Source organism: Cnephaeus nilssonii (genome assembly GCF_951640355.1).
Source record: "Cnephaeus nilssonii genome assembly, chromosome: 10".
In the NCBI taxonomy this organism is placed as follows: domain Eukaryota; kingdom Metazoa; phylum Chordata; class Mammalia; order Chiroptera; family Vespertilionidae; genus Cnephaeus; species Cnephaeus nilssonii.
The window spans coordinates 18,113,321-18,136,039 of NC_137081.1; the positions used below are offsets into that span (position 1 = coordinate 18,113,321).

A 22,719-nucleotide genomic window follows, 5' to 3' on the forward strand; every position below is an offset into this window, starting at 1 on the left:
GCACCCACCAGTGGTTGGTTGTGAGCAGTTTGTGTTTATCTGAAAAGAGCACCGTCCATGGGCCCTGAGGGAGCAGCTCTCCAGAGGCCACGTCCGTCCTCACCTGATAGTGCCTCACCTGTCTGTATGGAGGCGGTAGGACTGATAGTGCCTCACCTGTCTCTATGGAGGCGGTAGGAATGTGGATCTTGAGTATCCAACCATTCTAGGTGTGGAAGTTGGTAATTTTAAAAAATATAACAAGGACACAAGTATGTACCCATTGATGTGTCTTGTTGACAAGTGTGTGGTCTGCATTGGGCATCGTTTTGAACTTGAACAAATGTTTCACCAATCTATTACCAAAGTTTATAACTTTCTAGCCTAGAATTCCTGGGTCTTTAACATTTGTCTTCTTTGCTCAAGCAGTTCCACATTTAGGTTTCAACACCACGGCAAGGCAGTTTCAGGTGCCAATTTGAATATCAGGGTGTGTTTTGCTGACAGGAGGCAAAATGACTAACATTCATTTAAAAAACATAGGAATGTTTTATTTCATTATGTTTTGAATATGTTTTATTGATTTCAGAGTGAGGGAGGGAGAGGGAGAGAGAGATAGAAGTATTAAAGACGAGAGAGAATCATTGATCAGTTGCTTCCTGCACACTCCACACTGGGGATCCAGCCCACAACCCAGGCATGTGCCCTGACTGGAATCGAACTGTGACCTCCTAGTTCATAGATTGATGCTCAACCACCCAGCAACACTAGTTGGGCCATAGGGATGTTTTAATCTCATGCAGTGCAGGGCTTCCAGACTATTTTAACAAAACCATTATGCAATCTGATTCCCTTTCCTTCTTTTTCCTGGTCTGTTATCCTTAGTCTGTTGCTTTTATCCTCCTGGTTATAAAACACGTTGCTGCATTTTCAGGCATCACATCCATTACAAGTAGGAAAAGAAAAGTCAAAGGGCAAAAAGCTTCATCCCTGTCCCTGTTTTATATCTATAGGAAAGATTGTCCCTCCTAAGAACTTCAGCCCATTGCTCAATGAGCAGCAGAACTCTCACATGGCTACTTTGACTGTCCAAATAGTATAGGAAAGTGTTTTAGCTTTGTAATATCTATAGGAGAGAGAGAGAGAGAGAGAGAGAGAGAGAGAGAGAGAGAGAGAGAACATATGAATGATTGCAGGAGCCAGTCCTCAGAGACTGCAAAAAGTACAAATTTTAATAAGTGATATCTGCAAGATGGATTGGTTAATTCTATTCTAGATACCACAGTTCTTCAACTGCCATCCTATGTAAAATACTGAGCTTCTGGGAGATCCTGTAGAAGACATGAAGAATAGTCACCAGATCTATTAATTATTAGTTGAGTCCTTTGTTATTGTACTTTAATTCAAAATGAAAATCTGTGCCCTGTAGAATTTTAATGGTTATTAATGTATTCTTTTTCTTTCCATATATATAATATATATATATGATGAAACACTTTTTCATGATCCTTTTTTCCATTCATAAAGCAGTATTGGATTCACAAGTAATTTCTAAGGAAATGTATAATATCTCAGTAGAGTTTTCCTTACCAAAATCTAGATATAAAAATGGTTTAAAATAAATGCTCCTTACACTTAGCAGTCTGATCAAGTTGAAAAATTCTAAAACATTTTGCCAGTTCTCTCACATATAGTATCTAGCCAAAACCAACAATTCTGAAATGAGATCTCTTTTATTATGTATTGCAAGTTTCCTTAAAAGAGAACATATTCCACAACCTCGAATGTAACATTATTGTTGCACAGCAGTAAAGTTGATGTGTGCAGTATGTAGCCTGCATTCAACCGCATCATCCATCAACAAATTCGGGGGCTGATTGTACTACAGTACAGTCCTATAGTAGAAAATTACCCGCTTTCTCATGAGATACCATTTAAAACACCTTTTTTGAAATGAAATTTGTGACTTCCTGCTAACAGCTGTAGAAAGGAGATGAGGAGGGGGATACAAAGGGGAAGGCTCTTTTTATAATGAAAAGGAAGAGGGAAACAGGAAAAGTAGGATAACAACATTTAAATTGGCAATATCTCTAAAGAGAAAGCCACATACTCAGCACGCTTTCCATATTCCAGCTCTGTAATGACTCTTGGGTTCCTGAGGCTTCCAAATCAGCCATTTATGAAAGAGTGCATAGTTTTGTTGTTTTAAATTTGGATAACCTTCACACTTGGAAATTAGGAAGGCAGATTAAAATGCTGATAAGAAATTTAGTAGAGAAGGAATTTATGTTTTTAATCACTCAACTTTAATAATAACCATATTTAGGTAGATATATATTACTGAGTGAAGAAAATAATTGAAGCAATTACCTTGACAATTAGACAAAACCATCCAGAGAGGATATTATCCAGTGTAGTTAGCTGAGTACTAGGTAAATGGCCTGCTACTCAAATCGAAATAGAAACTTTTTTGTTGTTGTTCTTCAGGCTGTGAAAACTCTTCATTGGTTTTGCTTTTGAGAAGAAGTCACTTAAAAGATGTGGCTCAGTGGTTGAGCATCGACCTATGAACCAGATCATGGTTTGATTCCTGGTCAGGGCACATGCCTGAGTTTTGGCTTAATACCCAATGAGGGGTGTGCAGGAGGCAGCCGATCAGTGATTCGCCTCATCATTGATCTTTCTATCTCTCTCTCCCTCTTCCTTCCTCTCTGAAACCAATAAATATATATATTTTTAAAAATAATTAGAAGTAGAACAGTGATTGTTCAAGTTTGGAATATTATCTAGAATTTTACAAAGTTTGGTCAGTGTTCACTAATTTGGGAATGTAATCTAATCAATTTAAAGCTGAACGATATAAATTTCATAAATGTCTACAATAAACACTTTGGAATACAAATGGGGGATAAGAGGAAAGCAAGAAAGGCCTCTTAGAAGAGGTAGTCTTTGAGATGGGCTTTCTACGTCTCAAAAGAGCAAGGAATGGTCCGTGAGAAGAGAGATACAGTAATGTATTTTATTGAAGAACAAATTATCACTAGGATACAGTAATGTATTTTATGGAAGAACAAGTTATCACTAGGTAGCCTTAGTGACAGCAGAAGCAAAACAATAAGATTGAAAAGTACACTGTATATATTGCTAGCATGTTTGTAGATAGGAGAGCAATTTAATATAAACAGTAATAACAGTCATTACAAATGAATAAAGATGTGCTGAGACACAAGCACATGGTAGGTCCTGAAATGTTTCTCAGTCTGAAAAAATATGTCTATTTGTCTCAAATAGACTTTACAGATCTGGTGAAGTTCATTTATTGCCAACTAATTTGCCTAGGGATATAATATTTCTATTAATTCCTGCAATGAAAATATATTTTTCTCATTATTGTGCTTTCTTCTTTTTATTGATTGCCCTAAGAAAGGAGAGAGAGAGAGAGAGAGAGAGAGAGAGAGAGGTTTTTTGTCTTGTCCCAGCCCACCCCAAAATTGCCTGAAATTGACCATTGTGGATAAGAAGAGAGGATAAGAGCAATGGATGGATGAGTGAAGGCAGGCTTAGGTTGGCAAGATTGTTTCTTCTTTACTATTGATGGGAAGCTGATTGGGCACAGGAGCATTTTAGATGTTTGGTCTACTTAATTGCTTGTCTATTTGCCTGATATATTAATGCCATGTTTTTCCTAAAGAAATCTATTTTTTAATATAATGAGTGAAAAAATCACTTTTATGGAAATAGACTTAAAATTTGAAAATCACTTAACTGTAATAATAATTTGCATAACTTAGTATTATTCTTTTAATGATTATAATTTGGTCTTAATTGTTGTGTTTTTAAGGTTTCATTACTTTTCAGGTTCAAAGTATAGTTACATTTTTATGCTAATGAAATATAATGCAGCTTATTTGATAATTGAAGACTTCTTTTTTAAATACAGAGAATACTCTTTCTTGTAGACTGTAATTATAGCTATGTTCATTGTGTCCAATTAAACACGCATTATTAGGCCTTCAAAGCCTATAATAAATTCTGTATTTAACTATTTTGGGGCTTTTGCTTAATGGCCCTAAATATTTATATAACCAAAATCTAAGTTATACTAATAAGAAAAAACTTTTCTCAATCTCTGCATTAAGACACTTTTTTTTTCTGTAATAGAAGAAACAGAATATTTTAATGGCAAAAATGGGATGCAATATTATTAGTAAATGATTATAAACATATAATGAAGCACTTATGTTCATGCTTATAGTCTTGTAAAATAGTTGTATATTATATAACCTTTTTGTTAAATCTAATGAAATATGAAAGCATCACGATATTCCATATAATACCTGAATTAAGAATTCTGGATATTGAATAATTTTATTCTAAAGATTATTCATGTATTTCTTTCCTGAATTTACAAAGTTTTAGGATCTTTTGAAGCATAGTTATTTTATATGGAGAAGCATCTACTGGATTAGTAATACAAGCAAGGGACTAAGAATTTAGTAACATTATTATTGTGGTATATATATTGCAGATATATTTTGTATAATTTGAAAGTAGATTTATTTTCTTGGTAATAACTTCAGAAATTTTTGGTGTTTATTTGTCTTTTTGTTTTGGTTTTGCTCATAATTCACTTAATAGTAAAAAGTAAAATGTCTATATGTTTTACCAAATTAATTATATATATATATATATAAAATATAATTTGTATCTGAGCATATTTTTTACTTTTTAAATTAAATAATTAATTTTTGTATATAAGCATTTGATTCCATTTCATATAGCTTGCAACTTAGATAACTTTACTAAGAAGTGAATTGTTGAAAATAAGAGATGAGTATGTTAGATCTATTGCATTGCTTGCCAAAGATTTATTTTGTTAACATGTAAAACTAGATATTGTGTATCATCAGTGCCTTGAAAAATTTGTTTTTTTGTGTAGTGTGGTAATCTTCTGCATATGTATTGCCAATGAATACAGACAGTCCTCGGGATATATATGTCGGACTCAACATATGTCATTTCATGGTTACATCGCCATCTCCCATCCTATCTAATAAAAGGGTAATATGCAAATTGACCCTCACTCCAACACACAAGATGGCCACCTCCATGTGGACACAAGATGGCCACCACAAGATGGCCAGCAGGGGAAGGCAGTTGTGTGCGATGAGGCCAGCAGGGGAGGGCAGTTGGGAGGGACAAGGCGGCAGGGGAGGGCAGTTATGGGCAATTAGGCTGGTAGGGGAGCAGTTAAGCATCAATCAGACTGACAGGGGAATGGTTAGGGGGTGATCGGGCTGGCAGGGAGAAGCAGTAAGGGGAAATCAGGCAGGCTGGCAAGCGAGCAGTTGGGAGCCAGCAGTCCTGGATTGTGAGAGGGATGTCAAACTGCCCGTTTAGGCCCGATTGGGCATCCCTCAAGGGGTCCCAGATTGGAGAGGTTGCAGGCTGGGCTGAGGGACACCCCCCCCCCCCGCATGAATTTCATGCACCGGGTCTCTAGTTCATTTATAAAAAAAAAATTCTGTCATTTCGACTTATGTACATATATGCTTTATGATTTTTATTATTTATTTACCACAAGTAAAGGTCAGGAATTTTTATCGTTCTTTTAAATTTTTTTTACTGTTTCACTTCATTACTGCTGTGTATGTGCACCATGTGAGTGACATAGGTGCTTATGTAAGTGGGTTCTAACTTACAGTGAAAATCGCGTTATGTCGCAGTGTTAGGAACTGATCTCCAACATAACCCGAGGACCTACTGTAGGTAGACCTTTCCTTGGTGTTAACATGTTAGGTTTTTGTGTTTCAAGAAAAAGCTGAAAGGCAAAACTGATTTTCTGAAAAAGAAATTCTTAAGAGACTTTAGGATTATTAGAGATGATTATATAGAACTAGAGGCCCGGTGCACAAAATTCACACATGGGGGTGGGGGGGTTCCCCTCAGCCCAGCTTGCACCCACTCCAATGCAGGACCCCTCGGGGGATGTCTGACTGTCGGGATCAGGCCTAAACCAGCAGTCGGACATCCCTCTCACAATCCTGGACTGCTGGGTCCTAATCACTCACCTGCCTGCCTGCCTGCCTGGTCACCCCTAACTGCCCTCCCGCTACTGGCTAGGTCTCCCCCAACTGCCCCCTCTCTGCCGGCATGGTCACTTATAACTGCCCCTCTGCTGGCCTGGTCACCCCTTACAGCCCCCCCTGCTGGCTTGGTTGTCCCTCACGGCCCTCTTGTCGGCCTGGTCGACCTACACAGCCTGCTTGTTCAGTCATTTGGTTGTCCCTCACTAACCCCTGTGGGATCCCCTTTCCAAGTTCTGCGTGGTCCAGGGTTCTGGTTCAGGGTTCAAGTTCTGGAGAAGAGCTGCACACAAATGAAAAGAGACTAGAAGAAATTTAATTTGGCGATATGGGGGGCCAGGCAGTAGTCCAACTCTAGCGGGAGAACTACCCTCTGCTCTGGCCCTGCTATCCCTTTTATTGAGGCTATGGGGAAAACACCCATAGCCCTTAGGCAGGAAATAACAGAAATATACACAAGATAAACAGAGGTGGAGGCTGCTTCAGCTAACAATGTTTAATCTAAAGAGTGAGTGGTTAGAGCAATTAAAGTTGTTGACAGCCTTCCTGGCTTCCTGTCCACATCTCTCTATTAGTGAAACAGTAATTGGTTTCCAGCAAACCCTTCTGTCGGCCTGGTTGTAGGCAGCCATCTTGTGAGGGTGTGAGGGTTAATTTGCATATTACCTCTTTATTATATAGGAAAACATCACAGCTCTTGACCATTGTCATGTTAACACCAGTAATTTTCATGATTAACTATGACAAAGATAGAGAAATGATATGTGATTGTTGTGAGAAGAGGGAGTAGAAACAACTGATCAGTCCTTTTCCACCTGTATTATAGCAGGTGGAAAAGGACTGATCAGTTGTTTGGATCATTTATAGCCTTCGGCTATAACCTAACTTAGAAGGAAATCCATAGAGATAGTCCTTTCAGTAGTTTGGTATGAAGAAAGGGTTCATCAATCACTTCTTTCCATTAGCATCTATATTTCCAGTGAGCATTAAAAGACATATTAGAAAACATGAGGAGATAACCACCTGAGTTTTCTTCTCTCCCACATTAACACTACATATAAAATAACACTGTTGCATAAGTTTGAAGGATTTGGATATTAAGGACATTTAAGAGATGTTTTAAACCCAATTGTGTGGTTTAAAATTAGAAAAAAACACACACAATTTTCTGAGAAATTAAAATTTTTCAGATTGATTTGTAAGTGCGGACATAATTTCAAAAATAATAACCAACATTTAATTGAGCTTATATTTGACAGGCGCTTTCCTAATATCTGACAGGTGCTTTCCTAAGTGCTTGCTATGTAATTTAATTTATACTTAATATCTCAGCATTCATGTTCTACAATTGAGGAAACAATATACAGGTAGGTAACCCAGGTTCAAAGTGTGGAGGCATTATTTTAAAGTCTTAAGAAAATTATGAAAGGAAAAGCCATCTCAAGAAAGCTATGGTTTATAAGCAACTTCTAGAAAAATTTGATTATTAGAGTTTAATATTATATATTGTTTCATGAAGCTAGTCATCAAGAACTACAATCCATGGTTACTAACCCATGCACTTGACCTGTATTAGTCAAGCTAACAGCAAACCGAAAAGTACAGGGAATATTAGGAGCTATCTCAAACTACTAGGATCAAATTCAAAATGCCACAGGATTATATAAACCATGTTACTTTAGTTTTACAAATGCTAGTGTTTGCCTTTTTCTCAAGATTTGGAATTCAGAGATAATTCTGCCTATTACTAAATATCAATTATGTGAAAAAGAACTGTCAAAAACTTATTTAAAATAATAATTAGAATAATTACATTTTACTGCATATTAGACATTACACTAAGCACTGTTTATGAGTTATCTCATTTAATCTCTATTTTACACAATAGAAAACTGAGGCTTGGGTAACTTTTCCAGGTGCCAGGTCCAGGGTATAAACCACAGAATCTGTCTCCATTGCTTAAATTTTTGCTGTGGTTCTTTTAGCATCTCTCTCTCTCTCTCTCTCTCTCTCTCTCTCTCTCTCTATTTATATCTATATCATCTCTCTCATCTATTTGTATATACACATATACACACAGATACATATACACACATACACACATACATACACAAATATATACATATATATCGCAAATGTATATATATTTGATCATGACATCCAAAATCCTTTCTATTTTTGTCAAACTAATAGCATATTTATGTTATAACAAAATAATTTCCTGTTGGCAAAAAATGTTCTAGAATAAGAATTATTTTTATTAATACATTTGGCAACTTTATGTTCATAACTGTCAGTGCTTCAGTTTACCCAAGATGAACTAAAGAGGCATTTTCCATGATTACCTGCCCACGTCATTCTTTGTTCCCAAAGAGTTTGAACATTGCTTCAGTGCACCAGCAATAATGATAAAGGTGTGAGTGAGGGCCCAGGGGGAGCAGCTGATCTGTTGCATAAGAGGATGGAAAGATACCAAGTAAAGTTAAAATAAAATAAATGAAGTCATTCAACCAGATGAAATGCTACAGGTCACTGAAACCTTATATTGAGAAGAGATAAAACAGTACACAAGCATGCAGAACCATAGGCTCTTGTGCATTCTTATCCCTACATAAGTGAAGTAAAGCAAGGGCAGCAAGGCTTAGGGGAGTTTAATCAAGCAGGGGTAGGGGATTGATAAACACTGCAGCAAACACAACCTCTCCTGGGTGCCCTGCAGTGGGATTCAACAAAATGTTAAAACCTGAACTACACACACACACACACACACACACACACACTGAAAAGAGTGAGTGGAGGCAGAGCCATATGGCATAGGGGAAGCCTTGAGAAATTTCCAGAGGCGTCTGTGCTGCAGATGTTAAATAGCTGCAATACAGGAAAGTAATTTGAGTTATTTATAACAGGAGGGTTGATTAAGCTGTGTACTTGAAAGTATCGGTACTGGTGCATATCTTTTATTTCTCCCACTGAATTTCACAGAACTCAGGGTAGATAATAAAACATCAGATCAACTATGTGCAGTCACTCCTGTTGTGATTGTCATCTTGGGCTGGGTGCAAACAAGCCGAAGTGTCCCTGAGATTGTAGCAGGTTGCTGCTTGGATTGCTCTCCTTGCCCCCTTTTCTTACCCAAAGTGGATAGTTGGGAATAAAAAAGTGAGTCAGTACCTACCTCTTTATTTTTGACTTTTTTTTCACATGGAGTAGAAGAAGGAAGATGTCAACAGCATTTACAATGCAGAGGGAAATGCATGGGAATAAACGACGGATGAGAAATATTTTACTGCATGGCAAATAATCAGAACCCATTTATGTCCGGTCCTTGCTTTTCTTAAGCTGTCATTGTTTGGATCCATTTCTTTCTACATTCTTTCCTTATGTGCCATCATCTTATGTCTTTATCAGTTTTCACCTTGGCCCTATTGATCACCAATTTTACCCCTTAAACTTGAGTTTCTCTTTGTATTTATCACTTGGGCTGTATATAACTGATGTCCAACTCTGACTTCAACCTGTTTTTGCAAATAGCTTTATTGAGATGTCTTTATAGTCTTGGCTCTTACCCCTCTGCCCTTCCTTCTACTCAATTTCCTCTCCTCCATTCACCGGAAACTTACTGGGGTCCCAGTTGTAGCCCTCCAGCTTCTCTCTGGATTCACCAGCAAAATACAGTGAATGCAAAACTCAAAGATTAGTTCACTTTTCTAGTCCCCATCAGTCCTACCATATAACATATGATACAAATAAGGCATGATAATGTAAACTCATTCCATCTTACCACATTTTAATATATAAATTGAGACTCAAATGATTTATATAACACTAGAGGCCTAATTTGTGCACAGGTGGGGTCTGGCTGGCCTGGCCCCAATTAGGGCAGATTGGGGCTGGGCCTGTTGGGAGGAGGAGATGGCGGGAGGTTGGCCTGCTGGCCTGCCCCGATTGGGACCTGATCAGGGCCAGGCCGGTTGGGGGAAGGGGCTGCAGGCAATTGACCAGTGGGCCCTGTCCCTGATTGAGTTGGGGGGCCAATTGGGGGTGGGGCCAGCCATGGGAAGGGGTGTGGGTAGTGGGCCGGCTGGCCCCACCCTCGAATGGGGTAAGGGGTGCCAATCTGGGGGCCAGCAGCCTGGGGGAGGGACCATGGGTGGTTGGCCAGCTGGCTCTGCCCCTGATGGGGTGGGGGCTGATCTGGGGTGGGGCTGGGTGAGGGGAGGGGCTGCAGGAGGTTGGCAGGCCAGCCCCCCCCTATTGGGGTGGGGAGTGCGATCAGGTGTGGGGCAGCCAGGGGGAGGGGCTGCAGGAGGTTGGCCACCTGGCCCCTCCCCCTATTGGGGTGGGAGGGTGCAATTAGGGGCGGGCCAGCTGAGGGGGAGGGGCTGCAGGCATATTATGGTGGGGTGGGCTGATCAGGACAGGGCTGGCCTGGTGGAAGGGAGGGTGTGTTTGGCTGTAAGCCCACTCTTGATCTGGGTGGAAGAGTCAATCAGGGGCAGGCAAGCAGGGGGAAGGGGCTGAAAGGTTGGCCAGCCAATCCCACCCCCAATCGGGCCAGTTCTCTGGCCACAGTGGGCGTCATAGCAACCAGTCATTATGGCTGTTATGGTCGCTGGCTTTTTATATATATAGATGATAATTCCAATATACATCTCTTAAATTCCATAACTTACTCTTTAGAAAAGGCTGAATTTATAATTAATTTTGGCTTCCTAATTTATCAAATAGGTACCAAAAATAGTTGTCAGAAGTTAAAACATCATCACAATCATCCCATTGGCTTTGTGTTTTCTCCTAAATTGGGCCAAGTTTAGGACAGAATTCTGTACTTTACTTCAACATGGAAATTGACCTCAAATCCATGTCTTAAGTAGTAACACTTCCAGTTATTCATAGATTATATGTTGGTTATATCTCTAAATATCTTCCTGGAAAGAGATGTTAATGATAGCGCTCTTACGAGGGGGAAGTTTGACTTCAGCTTAAGAAAACATCTACTCTTTGTCACTAATATACTAAGGATATATGAAATGGAAAAAATTATATTTGTAACTACACAGAATTCTTGTAGATTGCTGAAACATGAAATAACCAGATAAACTTTATTATTAAAATGGGTTTCTTAAGAACATAAATGTGTAATGTAACTTTCCAAACTCGTTAAACCATAAAGAAGTATAGCAATTTCATACCATGAAGCTCAATCTATATAAAATGATGTAGCATAAAATGTCCAGCTGCTAAGATAGCAGGAAAGTTCCAGGAGGTATTTTTACAAATCTTGAAGTAGTTAACCTGTTTGTTGATCTTCCTCATTTCATTTACCAAAATAGTGGGGCCTGCCTTGTGCAATCTTTGGAGTTTATAATTTCATTTAGTTGAATCTGTGTATCTTGGAATGGTCTTTAACATATTAGAAAGTTCAACAACTTCTTTTCTACATTTTTATTTTAAATTTAGTAAATGAAACAAGAATGCAGTAAAGGATACAGGATAAATTATATCACAATTGTTTTTAATGTGAGGAAACAAAACATAATAAAGTCAAATGACTTTTGCTCAAGGCCACTGGTCCCCCATTGTTAAGAATTGTCATTTGAAAAATAATTGGGAAATGGCCTGGCTTGTGCACTAACCAAAGTGTAAGTTCCCACCACACCATAAAACAAAGATGTATAGAGGAGGCGATGATGCATTTTGAAAAATTATTAGGCTGCATATTTGCATATATGTTAACTTTCCATCAAGGACATTTGAATTGAGTGTTGGGAGAAAATCTCTACATTTGTATGTGTATTTGAGGACTATTTTTTATGAAAATACAAATCTACAAATTTCAGTTGAGCATTTACACTAATTTATAGAAGAGGTAACAAAAAATGGTATTACCCTTATTTATAAGTAGTTGATTTAATTAACATTAGCTAAAATTTGACTTTATCCAACCTGAAGACTTTTTCTAGAGAATTGATTATCTTTGGAGTTAACCTAAAACTTTAGTTTAAATGTATAAATTTATACCACTTAATTCAAGAATAAATCATAAATTTTTAGAAAGTTTGTGGATCTGCTTCTTTACATGGGGTGAGAAAGACCAAATAATGTATATTTTGTTAAAAAGGACGAGAGTTGAGTCCATAAGCTGATAATATGGGCGATTGTGATGTTATTGCATAGTGTGTGTCTTTGCTCTTTTGATAAATAGCCTTTTGCTGCACAATATCTATTATCTAAGTCACCTCCAGAGGCCTCTCCCATGGAAGAGCCAGAACAGGAATCCAGTGTTGGCTTCCTCCTTCAGTGCTGATGGCTGGGATTAGCACTGCCAGCCAGGTAGAAAGGTAGGCATTGGGGTAGCCCACCCCACTCCAAGGTTGGAAGAACACAGTTGGACTAGAAAAGTAAAAAGGAGATGTTAAGGTTATTGGGCAGAAAAGGGAGACATATGTAATACTTTCAATAGTAAATAATTTAAATTTTAAAAAAAGGAGATGTTAGCCTTTTGACTATACTCCTGGGCATCCTATATAATAAAGAGCTAATATGCTAATTAGACTGGATTGCAGAACGACCTTCCAGAATGACCTTCGGGAACGACCAGTGGGTCGGGGGTGGGGCCTCAGGGCCTTGAGGCAGCCCAGGCTTCGAGGGCTGAGGCAGCTGGGGCTGGGAGGGCCTATGCTTGCAGGAATTGTGCATTGGGCCTCTAGCTATCAATAAATCCCACGAAGGGGTGAAAATATCCCATCTACTCAGTGAAAAATGAAAGGAAGGTGCTACTTCCCAGATCTGGGCAATATAATTTACACTTAACTTGGAACAAAATCTACAATATCACAGTTTTTAAACTTAAAATAACAGGGAAGTATTAAAACTTCAAATTTTCATATTTTCTTAGCTGGCCCCTGAAAATGAATGAACCTGATCTCTTATTTTGACAGATTTATAATTATTAAGTTTTGTGTACACATTTGTTTTATGACTTTTATTCCATTTTTGCTTTGCTACTTTTTTATTGTTGATACTATTATAGATGTTCCCCATATTCCACCCTTTGCCCATCTCCACCTAGTCCCTTCCCCCTGACCTCTGGAACTTCATGCTATTGCCCATGTCCATCAGCTATGCATATATGTTCTTGGCTAATCTCTTCACCTTTTTTTATTCAGTCCCCACACACCTCTCTCCTGTCAGATAAGTCAGTCTGTTCCGTATATCCATGCCACTGGTTCTATTTTGTTCATCAGTAAAAGCACAGTTAATTATTTAATGTTCTTTATTGGTGAAAACAACTGTGAGTTGACTCTTCCTGTAGGTCAAAGTGTTAATATACTAAAGTGACACTGGTCTTACCTAATGAAGAGCTATATGTTAAATTGATCTCAGGCATTATTCTGTGTCCTAGTTTCTTCTTTTGCTTCCCATTTTCTCATTTTCCACAGAGCACCTAGGAATCTTTTAAATAATTATCAATCATATAACATTCTCTGACGTAAAACCCTTCAATGATCATAGGATACATTTCAGTATTTTTTTCTCAGCTGATGAGGTCCTACATGATCTGGTGCTTGGTTTTCTATTTCTCCTCATTCACCCTTAATACAGTCCTCCTTGCCTGTTCTCTTCAGTCTCCCTGGCCTTTCGTCTGTCCCTTGAATACACCAACTCCTTTCAGCCATGCAGTCACCTGTGTTTGACTACCCATCCTTAAAGCCTCCTAAGATGCTTCTTCCTTCTTGCCATTCTGATCTCAACTAGAATGTCACATCTTCAGCAAAGTCTCCTGTTACCACCTCATTGAATATAACTTTCTTCCTCCAGTCATTGTCATGCCACTTTATGTATTTCAGATAGCTGCATTAGTGTGTTTATTTTAATGTTGCTGTTTCTTCCCTTCCCCTCCCCCCCATTCATATGTGAGCTTCCTGAGACGGATGCCTCTATCTGTTTTGAAGGTTCTTAATAGATACTTTTTGAAATAAGGAAAAAAAGTTACATGTTAACAAATGCTTTGTAAATCCTGATTCATATCTAAATATAAGGTGCAATTATTAGCTGAACAATAATTGACAAATATTTTGTCTGTCTTTGCCCTGGTAAGCTGTATATAGACATATGTCACGTGTGATTGTGTGCAGTCATTTAGAGTAGATATGTGGCCACCAAATATCCATGGGGCACATATTTTGATAGCGATATATTTTCAAACCACCACGCCTCTTCTATGCTGGATATAATTAGAGCCCGTGAACCAATGTGAAGGAAACATTCACAATGAAAATGAAGACAGGGATATCTAATTAGCTTTTCTCGTGACCATCTTTTTTTGGATTAATTTTCTTCTCTTTGAAAAGTCTAATGGTGGTGCTTATGTCACTGACTTTACTGATAATTAATAGTGTTCTTCATACACCTACACATACTCTCTCCAAAATATCCTTGTGTGATGCCACTACTGGAAAGAACAATTCAATTAGAGAGGAGAGCTTTTGGAGTAATATCAGATGGTCTATTGTAGGGAATGTGCCCTATTACAAAAGAGAGCAAATCTCTGCTAGAACATAATATTTTATGTAACAGGCCGGGCACATTGTTTAACAAAACATTGTATGGATACTTCATCAGGACACGGCTTGGTTAAAGAGCAGGGCTAGCATTTACCCACATTTTCTTTTTTTGAATCCTTAAGACGGTTCCTGTACTATTTTCACCCTCGTCACAAGCTTATTAACTTGGGGATGATGTGACAGGGCCTTTGTCTTCGAATCATGTAATTATAATTAATAGTAAGTTAAAGGGAAGCAGCAAGCTTATATTCAAAGTTTAAAGTGAAGTGACTCTGTGGCACTTAGGGCAGGTGCCAGGAAGATATTAAAAAAGAGCTCATTATTCTTATTAATTAGGACTTCGGGAAGACATCTCTGAGAATGCAAGTCATTCTGTGGTGACAAGAGGGACACTTCTTTGTGGACAGAGCCCAAGGAGAGAGTGTGCTGTCTTCATTTCAGCACGCCCAGGCCTACCCAGCAGAGGCCTTCTCCTGGCCCACAGCTGCTTGATGCCAGCTGTCTACCTGAGAACAGGGATAGGAGTCAGTGTGTGCACACTGTCCACTGTTTCTTGGAATGCATTCCTGAAAACTGTTATCAGGAAAAAAAATTCCACCAAACTTTTGCGTTCATTTGTGAAAGTAGTATATCTGAGGGTTACAATTCAGTCAGGAGATTTAACTTCATATCAAACCCAGCAATGTCCAGGGATTACCCAAACCCAACTGGGAACATCATTTCTCTCTAAATATCTATCATTTTCAGTGTTAAACGTACTTCCCTTGATTATAGAAGTTAACTATTTCAAAGACCAGATTACAATGAAGTACAATAATGTTGACTAATGGTATTAGCTAAACTTTTATGGAGAGCTGACCATGTTCAGATACTGTCCCAACCACTTTACATAGATTAACTTATTTTATCCTCACAACATCCCTATGGATCAGTTTTATCATTCCATCCTTTTCACAAATAAGGAAACTGAGGCTGACAGGTTGTACAATGTGATCAGCTAATAAGGATAAGGGGAGCTGGTATTCAAATCTAGGCAGCCTGGCCTCAGAGAGCTTGTCTCTCTGTACGATGATAATGTTCATTGAGCTTTCACTACATGGCCAACCCTGTTCTAATCCTTTATATGCATTAACTTATTTAATTCTCGGACCACACCTATGAGAGCAATGCTATATTCTTCCTATTTTTCAGAAGAGGAGCCTGAGGCAAAGGCTGGTGAAATAACTTATCCTTATCCAAGGATATCTAGCAAGTAAACACTGGAACAAGAATTCAAGCATATCTTAGTGTGAAGCCCAGAGCCTTACACACTAGTTTACTCCATGCCATGCAAGTGCTTGGGGACAGGCTCAAAAGCCAAATCTGGCCCATCACCTGGATTTATAAATAAAGTTGTGTTGAAGCATGTCGTTCATTCATTTATATGTTATAAATGAATGTTGTTCATTCGTTTATATGTTATCTATTGCTGCTTTCATGCTACCATGGCCGATTTGAGTAGTCACAACAGAGACCATATGACCCATAAATTACTTACTGGCCCTTTACAGAAAAAGTTTGCCAACCTCTGCTTTAGAACGTACGTACATTTTCTCAATCATCTTTGATCCATCCCTCCACCACTCTAAACCTAACCAGTGCCTAACTAATAGAAAATAAGTGACAATAGTTATAACCTTTCATACATCCTTAGAAAATGGCAGGAAAAGGGTCACCTTTTTAGAAACTTCAAGATGCATCTCAATAAAGCCCCTAGACAGAAATAAGACAACATTTGACTTGGCATTTGTTCCTGTGTCATCTTAAAAAGGAAAAAGGCAACTGAGACTCTGAACTCACTCTACAGAGAGACATGGACTCTGGGCACAGTCCACTCCGATTCATGTCCTCACCCTGCCACTTCCTGGCTTCGTGACCTTGAGCTGATCGCTTAACCCCCATGTGCTTCAGATCCACCATCTGCAACGTGAGGATACCAGTAGACTAATTCACAGGGTTGTCATGACCATTAAATGAGTTGATGTATGCAATTTTAGGATAAGAACTGACTCCGATGGAGTGGTAGTTATTTCTTTTTTCTTCGGGTTCTTTGAAAGACTGACGCAGAGATAAATAGAATGATAAGAGTTGAGGCCTCAGTATACTAGGAAAATTATCAATGCCTATTAAATACTAGAGACCTGATTCATGAAATTCATGCAAGAGTAGGCCTTCCTTCCCCCGGCTGCCGGCACCGGCTTCTCTCTGGCACCGGGAACCCGGGCTTCCCTCGCAGCCCCGACGTCTTCCAGAAGGATGTCCGGAAGGACATCCAGTCTTATAAGAATATTACGCTTTTATTATTTATAGATTCTCTTACATTTATTGTTTACAGCACACTATAAATGAGGTGATAAAAAAGGCAATGCTCTCTGACAACTTGAAGTACAATACAAGGCTCATAATTTTAGCACAAGAGAACAAATTAAATACCTTATCAAGTTCAAAATGCAGTACATCAGCCTTATGTAGACAGGAATGTAGGAGGGGTGCTGTCGCCTGGCTTCTCCTACAACACCAGAGCATTTCAACTGTCAAGGGTAGGATCCCCTAACCCCTTTAAAAGACTATTGTTCCAGATGGTACCCAGATCCAATATATACCCTGACAATTCCTATATGGTTTCTTTAACTCATGATTTAATGTGTAAATTACTTGAGCATTTATGGGAATGATAATAATTATTTTCAATCTCTATAATAATTATTATTGATGTTTATAATGTACATATAAATAGTAAACCATGAAATATTGATATGAAGTAGAAGTAGCTAAAATCATGACCCTTGAAATTAAACTGTCCTAAATTCAAAGTCGGCCTTTATCCATTACCAAATGCAAACTTGAGCGATTTACATAGCTCATAAAATCACAAAAATAATAGTGCTAAAATCATTCACTCAGATATATATTTTAAATACATTTTTATTGATTTCAGAAAGGAAAGGAGAGGGAGAGAGAAACATCAATGATGAGAGAGAATCATTGATCGGCAGCCTCCTGCATACCCCTTCCTGGAGATTGAGCCCGCAATCTGGGCATGTGCCCTGACTGGGAATCGAACCTTAACCTCCTGGTTCATAGGTCAGTGCTCAACTACTGAGCCATGCCAGCTGGGCTCAGTCAGACATTTGAAAAGCACTTGCTGAATAGGTATGTGCCAGCTTAGTTGGAGTTGAATATATAGCAAACAAAGCAGCCATATACCCTGCCCTCATGAGCTTTCATTCCACTTGTGAAAATTAAAAGCATTTAGTATAAGTTCTGGTGCACATTAACTTTTCCAATAATATTGGATACATTGGATACCATTACCATTAATTGATGATGATGGAGGAAGAAGTCTTCAGATACCAGTACCTTATTATGGAGTTGATAACAACACTAAACTTCTGAATACGGGGAATATTGCCATTCCATGTGTCTGTTCTCCATCTTGATCATCTCCCCGCCAGAGTGATCTGAGTTGTGAGCTCTTGAATAGGGATCTTGATCACCATGACCCAGTCTCTGCTGATGCTCTTGGTTAGTGACCAAATCAATAACAAGTGTTTATGGGCTGATGGATCTGAGGCATGTGAATCACTTAAGTTCCTTCTGATATATGCTGGAAATATTTCTGTTCACTTAAAGAACATTTCATGAATGAAGTAAAATATATTCTTTGCAGAATAGAATATCAGAATTTGACCGAATTTTGTGCAGAACTATTAGAAAATGAGAGATATTTTTTACAAAAGAGTCTATGTTAGAAAATGAATATATGAATAGACACAGCAGAGAGTGGGATTAGTCTGTGTAAAGTAGAAGTAGGAGTTGCAGGTAGGATAGAGGAGGTCCCAAAGCAGAAAAGATAAGAGTCTGGAAAACCACTTCCAAAACTGATTAGCCAACAATGGTTTGTGTTTATTTATATTTTTCCTTAACTTCTACAAATAGCTCCCCTCACAAAAGTCATTTGAGAAACTTATCTTTCAAAGTTCGTAAAGACATCAATGATTTAGTTATCTTCACTTAAAGAGGGTAATTTATCTTCTAGTCGAGTGTGCATGTGTCTGCCAGGAAAGCTGCAAGCCAACATACATCATACTCATAGCTTCAAGGATTTGGTCTGCCTTCTTATGTGTATTTGAATATAGAATTCATTTCAGCCTGACATTTTTTACCTCTCATCATATTTTTCTTCTAATTAAGTTCTATAAATGTATCCTCTACCCAGTTTGAGCTGTAATAAATTTCTTTCCTGAATTGGCCTTCTGAAAATCACAAACCAACATTATGATGAATTGCAAAATGAAAAATTTCCCTTCCACTGTGTTTATTTTGAGCAAGCAAGTACTGGAGAAAAATGAAACAGTGCTCCACTAAAGAGTGGTTACATGCTCATACTGGTTACATGCTCATAGTGGTTACATGCCTGTGATTTGAATGTTTGCAACACTGGTTGACCACAGCAGATTTCCAAAACTGTAGAGGTCTAGTGCAATAAAATGAATTTTCAGTTCAAAATTTTGAGGTCAAATGGAAGGTATCCATAATGAGAAAAGTTTTAATCTCATGGTAGCCCTGGAACTACCCATGTAGATATAGACTGAGACCATTATATATTTTTTATTTTCCTAAAGTCTATATTGAAGAAGAAAGGAACAAGGCCATTCAGAGATTGCACTGTGGGAGAAATGAATGGGTAGATTTTATTTTTAAGCCATTGCTTCATTTCACAATGTACTCAAGCAAAAGCATGATGTCTTAGATTTGAGATGGCTATGTTGAAATCGAACAATTTGTTGCTCTTATTTAGGCTGGTATTTTAATAGGTGCTTAACATTGGGCACATTTGTTCCGTTTCATTGTAAGGCATAGATGAAACTCTATATAAATAAGATTAGAGCATGGCCATAGATAAAATATCAGGCATTAACCTTGTAGACTCTTGATTTTGGAATGGTTTAGCTCCAATATTTGAATAGCCACAGTGATCATAGCCTGGTTCAAATAATTCTGCTTAATGTGTTAAGTGTTAATTTCACATACTTCTTACTCATTTCCCCCTATGCTTTTATAGAGTGGGGAATTGCCTTATGCATCCTGAATTCATTACTGTAATTTGTGTACTGTGCATTGACTGAAACCAGTTTAAGTGGCATATTAGCACAGAATTTGAGCTCCTTCGCTTTGTGTAGATAGTAGGCCATGGAGTTAATGTTTCATTTATAGCATTTATTAAAGGGCTATGATGGTGGTTATGATTTATGATCTTTTCCTGGATAATGCCTGGTTTAAGATATACTATAATCTGCAAAGAATTTCAATTTTCTTAATAATTACCATGGCTACAGGTCCAACTATCCTAACACCGAATTATTATTGGCATCACCCTTTCTTCCTAACCGCCCCCCACCAAAACCAGAATTATTGTTTTCAAATTAGAATTAGACATGAACAATTACCTAAACCAAGCATCTCATTTGACACATAAGGGATCTGAGATCCAGTGAAGTTAATTAGGTTGGTGGCAATCAGAAAGTGATTAGTATTAGAGCTATAGCCATGAGGTAGACGCTGGTTCCTCTGAGCTCCAGACCAGCACCCAGGAACTGTCCTACCGTGCTGAAGTGGGATAGCCACTGCCCTGTCATGTGTTCACAGTGTGAAAGCATTCTCTGTTATCGCTCCGTAACTCTCTCCTCTGTCTGACTGTGCAGCATCGTGGTGCACCCCAGCAAGGACATCCTAGTCTCCTGCGGTGAGGACCACGTCTGGAAGGCAGTGGGGCTTCCCAATGGCAACGTGCTTCTCACAGGAACCGGCCACACCGACTGGCTTTCCAACTGCTGCTTCCATCCCAGGTCAGTGCACACAGTCCCTGAACCAGCCCAATCTCTCCAGGGAATGCACTTGTCTATTCTGTTTCTTTACTCTCCCGGCTTTTTTAAATTAAAATATGAATAATGGACTAAAACTGTACATGTTTAATATATACAACTTGATGAGTTTGGAGATAGGTATACATCCTTAAAACCATTACCACAGTCTATCCTATGAATATTTCTATCATCTCAGAAAGTTTGCTGCTACCCACTTTATTTATTATAATTGTTATCATCACTAGAACACTTAACGTAAGATCTACCTTCTTAGCAAATTTTTAAGCACACGAGATAATATATCTCTAGGGCTTACGTTGTATAAATGAAACTTTGTACTTCGGTGATTTTGATGGCACTTTTTTTTTTTTCTCTAAACCTTACAACCCAAATTTAGAAAAGTGTAGATACATGCTCCTTTGGCTTTCATTATATTGACTTTATAGATTGATTGCTTTTGATATTTGGTACCTGTAAAACTTAGTCACATGCTGATACATTGAACAGAGTAGAGAGCTTCCCAGAAGAAGCGTTACTGATGCCTCTTATACTCACAAGCTCTGACAAGACACATGGCTTTCTAGAAAATAATGCATGCTAGTGTTTACTTTGCCTCAGTTTATCATGCAGGTTTTTCTTCTAGAAATAAGTTATCTACCAAAAAGGATCAGAAGGTAGTGATCAACTTGTTAAAAATTAAATGAAACTCAAAATATTAAAGAGATTAAAATTGAACTGAAAGCATTGAGTTCTGTAGTTTTCAGAATTCATTGAATTTTTGTACTGCAAAGGCCAGGGACACAGAAGGAAAGATATTGTTAAACACACAGATACATTAAAAAGCTCCGCCCACAGTTGTTTGTAGTCAACTCCCACTGCCAATCCCAACTGTCTTTTCATGTTCATCATTGTACTCAACACTTGTAAATAGTCTTGCATCCGGCTCTTTCTAACACTGTATTATTCTTGGAGACTCATAGTTTTGGTGCAATTTCTAAACCATTCCATTGGGAAATTTTGTTCTTAGGAGGACTCTTATTGAAGTATTTTCATAAAACTCTTAATTTTTTTGAATTTTGGTATGATCCTATATAATAAAATGGTAATATGCAAATCGACCAAAAGGTGGAATGACCAATCACTATGATGCACACTGACCACCAGGGGGCAGATGCTCAATGCAGGAGCTGCCCCCTGGTGGTCAGTGTGCTCCCACAGGGGGATCGCAGCTCAGCCACAAGCCAGGCTGATGGCTGGCGAGCTCAGCAACCCGCCTCCGTGGCAGTGCTAAGGATGTCCAACAAGCTGTCGGTCAGACATCCCCCGAGGGCTCCCGGACTGGGAAAGGGTGCAGGTCAGGTTGAGGGTCCCCCCACCCCCCAGTGCACAAATGTCATGCACCAGGCCTCTAGTTGTTAATAAAATTAGATAGAAATAAACTGAGTTAATGAGAAGAGTAAACTATTTTTTTTAATTTTTGAAAATTTTCTCAAAGTCTAATTTATCTTTAGTGCTAGATGTTTGAACTTAAGTTGTGAACATGTATGCATTCTGTACCTGTTAGGAACATGAAGCCCATCTTGTAAGCAGAGACAACCCAATTAGCAATGTAACCTATCACTTACGGAGCTACTGGGCAAGTAATCAGATTTCCATAATGCCCAGTTACCATGACAGCCAGTGACTCAGATATTGTCTCATTAGTGCTTGACCAGCACAGGTTCTTTTAATAGATTCTCCCATTTTCCCACTCAATTACTGAGATTAAAATGAGGTGAAATACATCATTATTCACTCATAATATGAATTTACATTCAGTACTTTTTTTGGCAAAATTGTAGTAAAATGCAGCTACACTGTTGGCTTTTTTCTAGTGCACAAGATAAAAATAATGGGAGAAAATACATTTAACCATAGTGTTTTTAAGTGAGTGATATTTAATAGCAAATATTCTTTTGTAGGATTAATTAAAAGAAATAAATTATTGTCAAAATAAAAGTAAAAGATATTTTTTGTATTTGGTATAGAGATTGATTTATTTTTTTTATTTTTCAATTAGAGTTTATATTCATTATTATTTTGTTTCAGTTTTAGTTGTACATTCTGCTGGTTAGACAATCATATATTTTACAAAGTGATCCCCCCAGTATTTCCAGTACCCACCTGACACCATAAAGAGTT

At 38.2% G+C, this 22,719-nt stretch overlaps 1 protein-coding gene across 1 annotated transcript in view; it reads left to right on the forward strand.

Moving 5' to 3' along the window:
- LOC307106541 (sperm-associated antigen 16 protein-like) overlaps positions 1 to 22,719 on the forward strand; it is a gene marked incomplete at its 3' end in the record, with an annotated part of 592,327 nt that overhangs the window by 211,102 nt on the left and 358,506 nt on the right. The window contains exon 3 of the mRNA XM_079783103.1: positions 20,377 to 20,520. Coding sequence (XP_079639229.1) covers positions 20,377 to 20,520 — 144 coding nt within the window. The remainder of the gene's footprint in view (positions 1 to 20,376; positions 20,521 to 22,719) is intronic.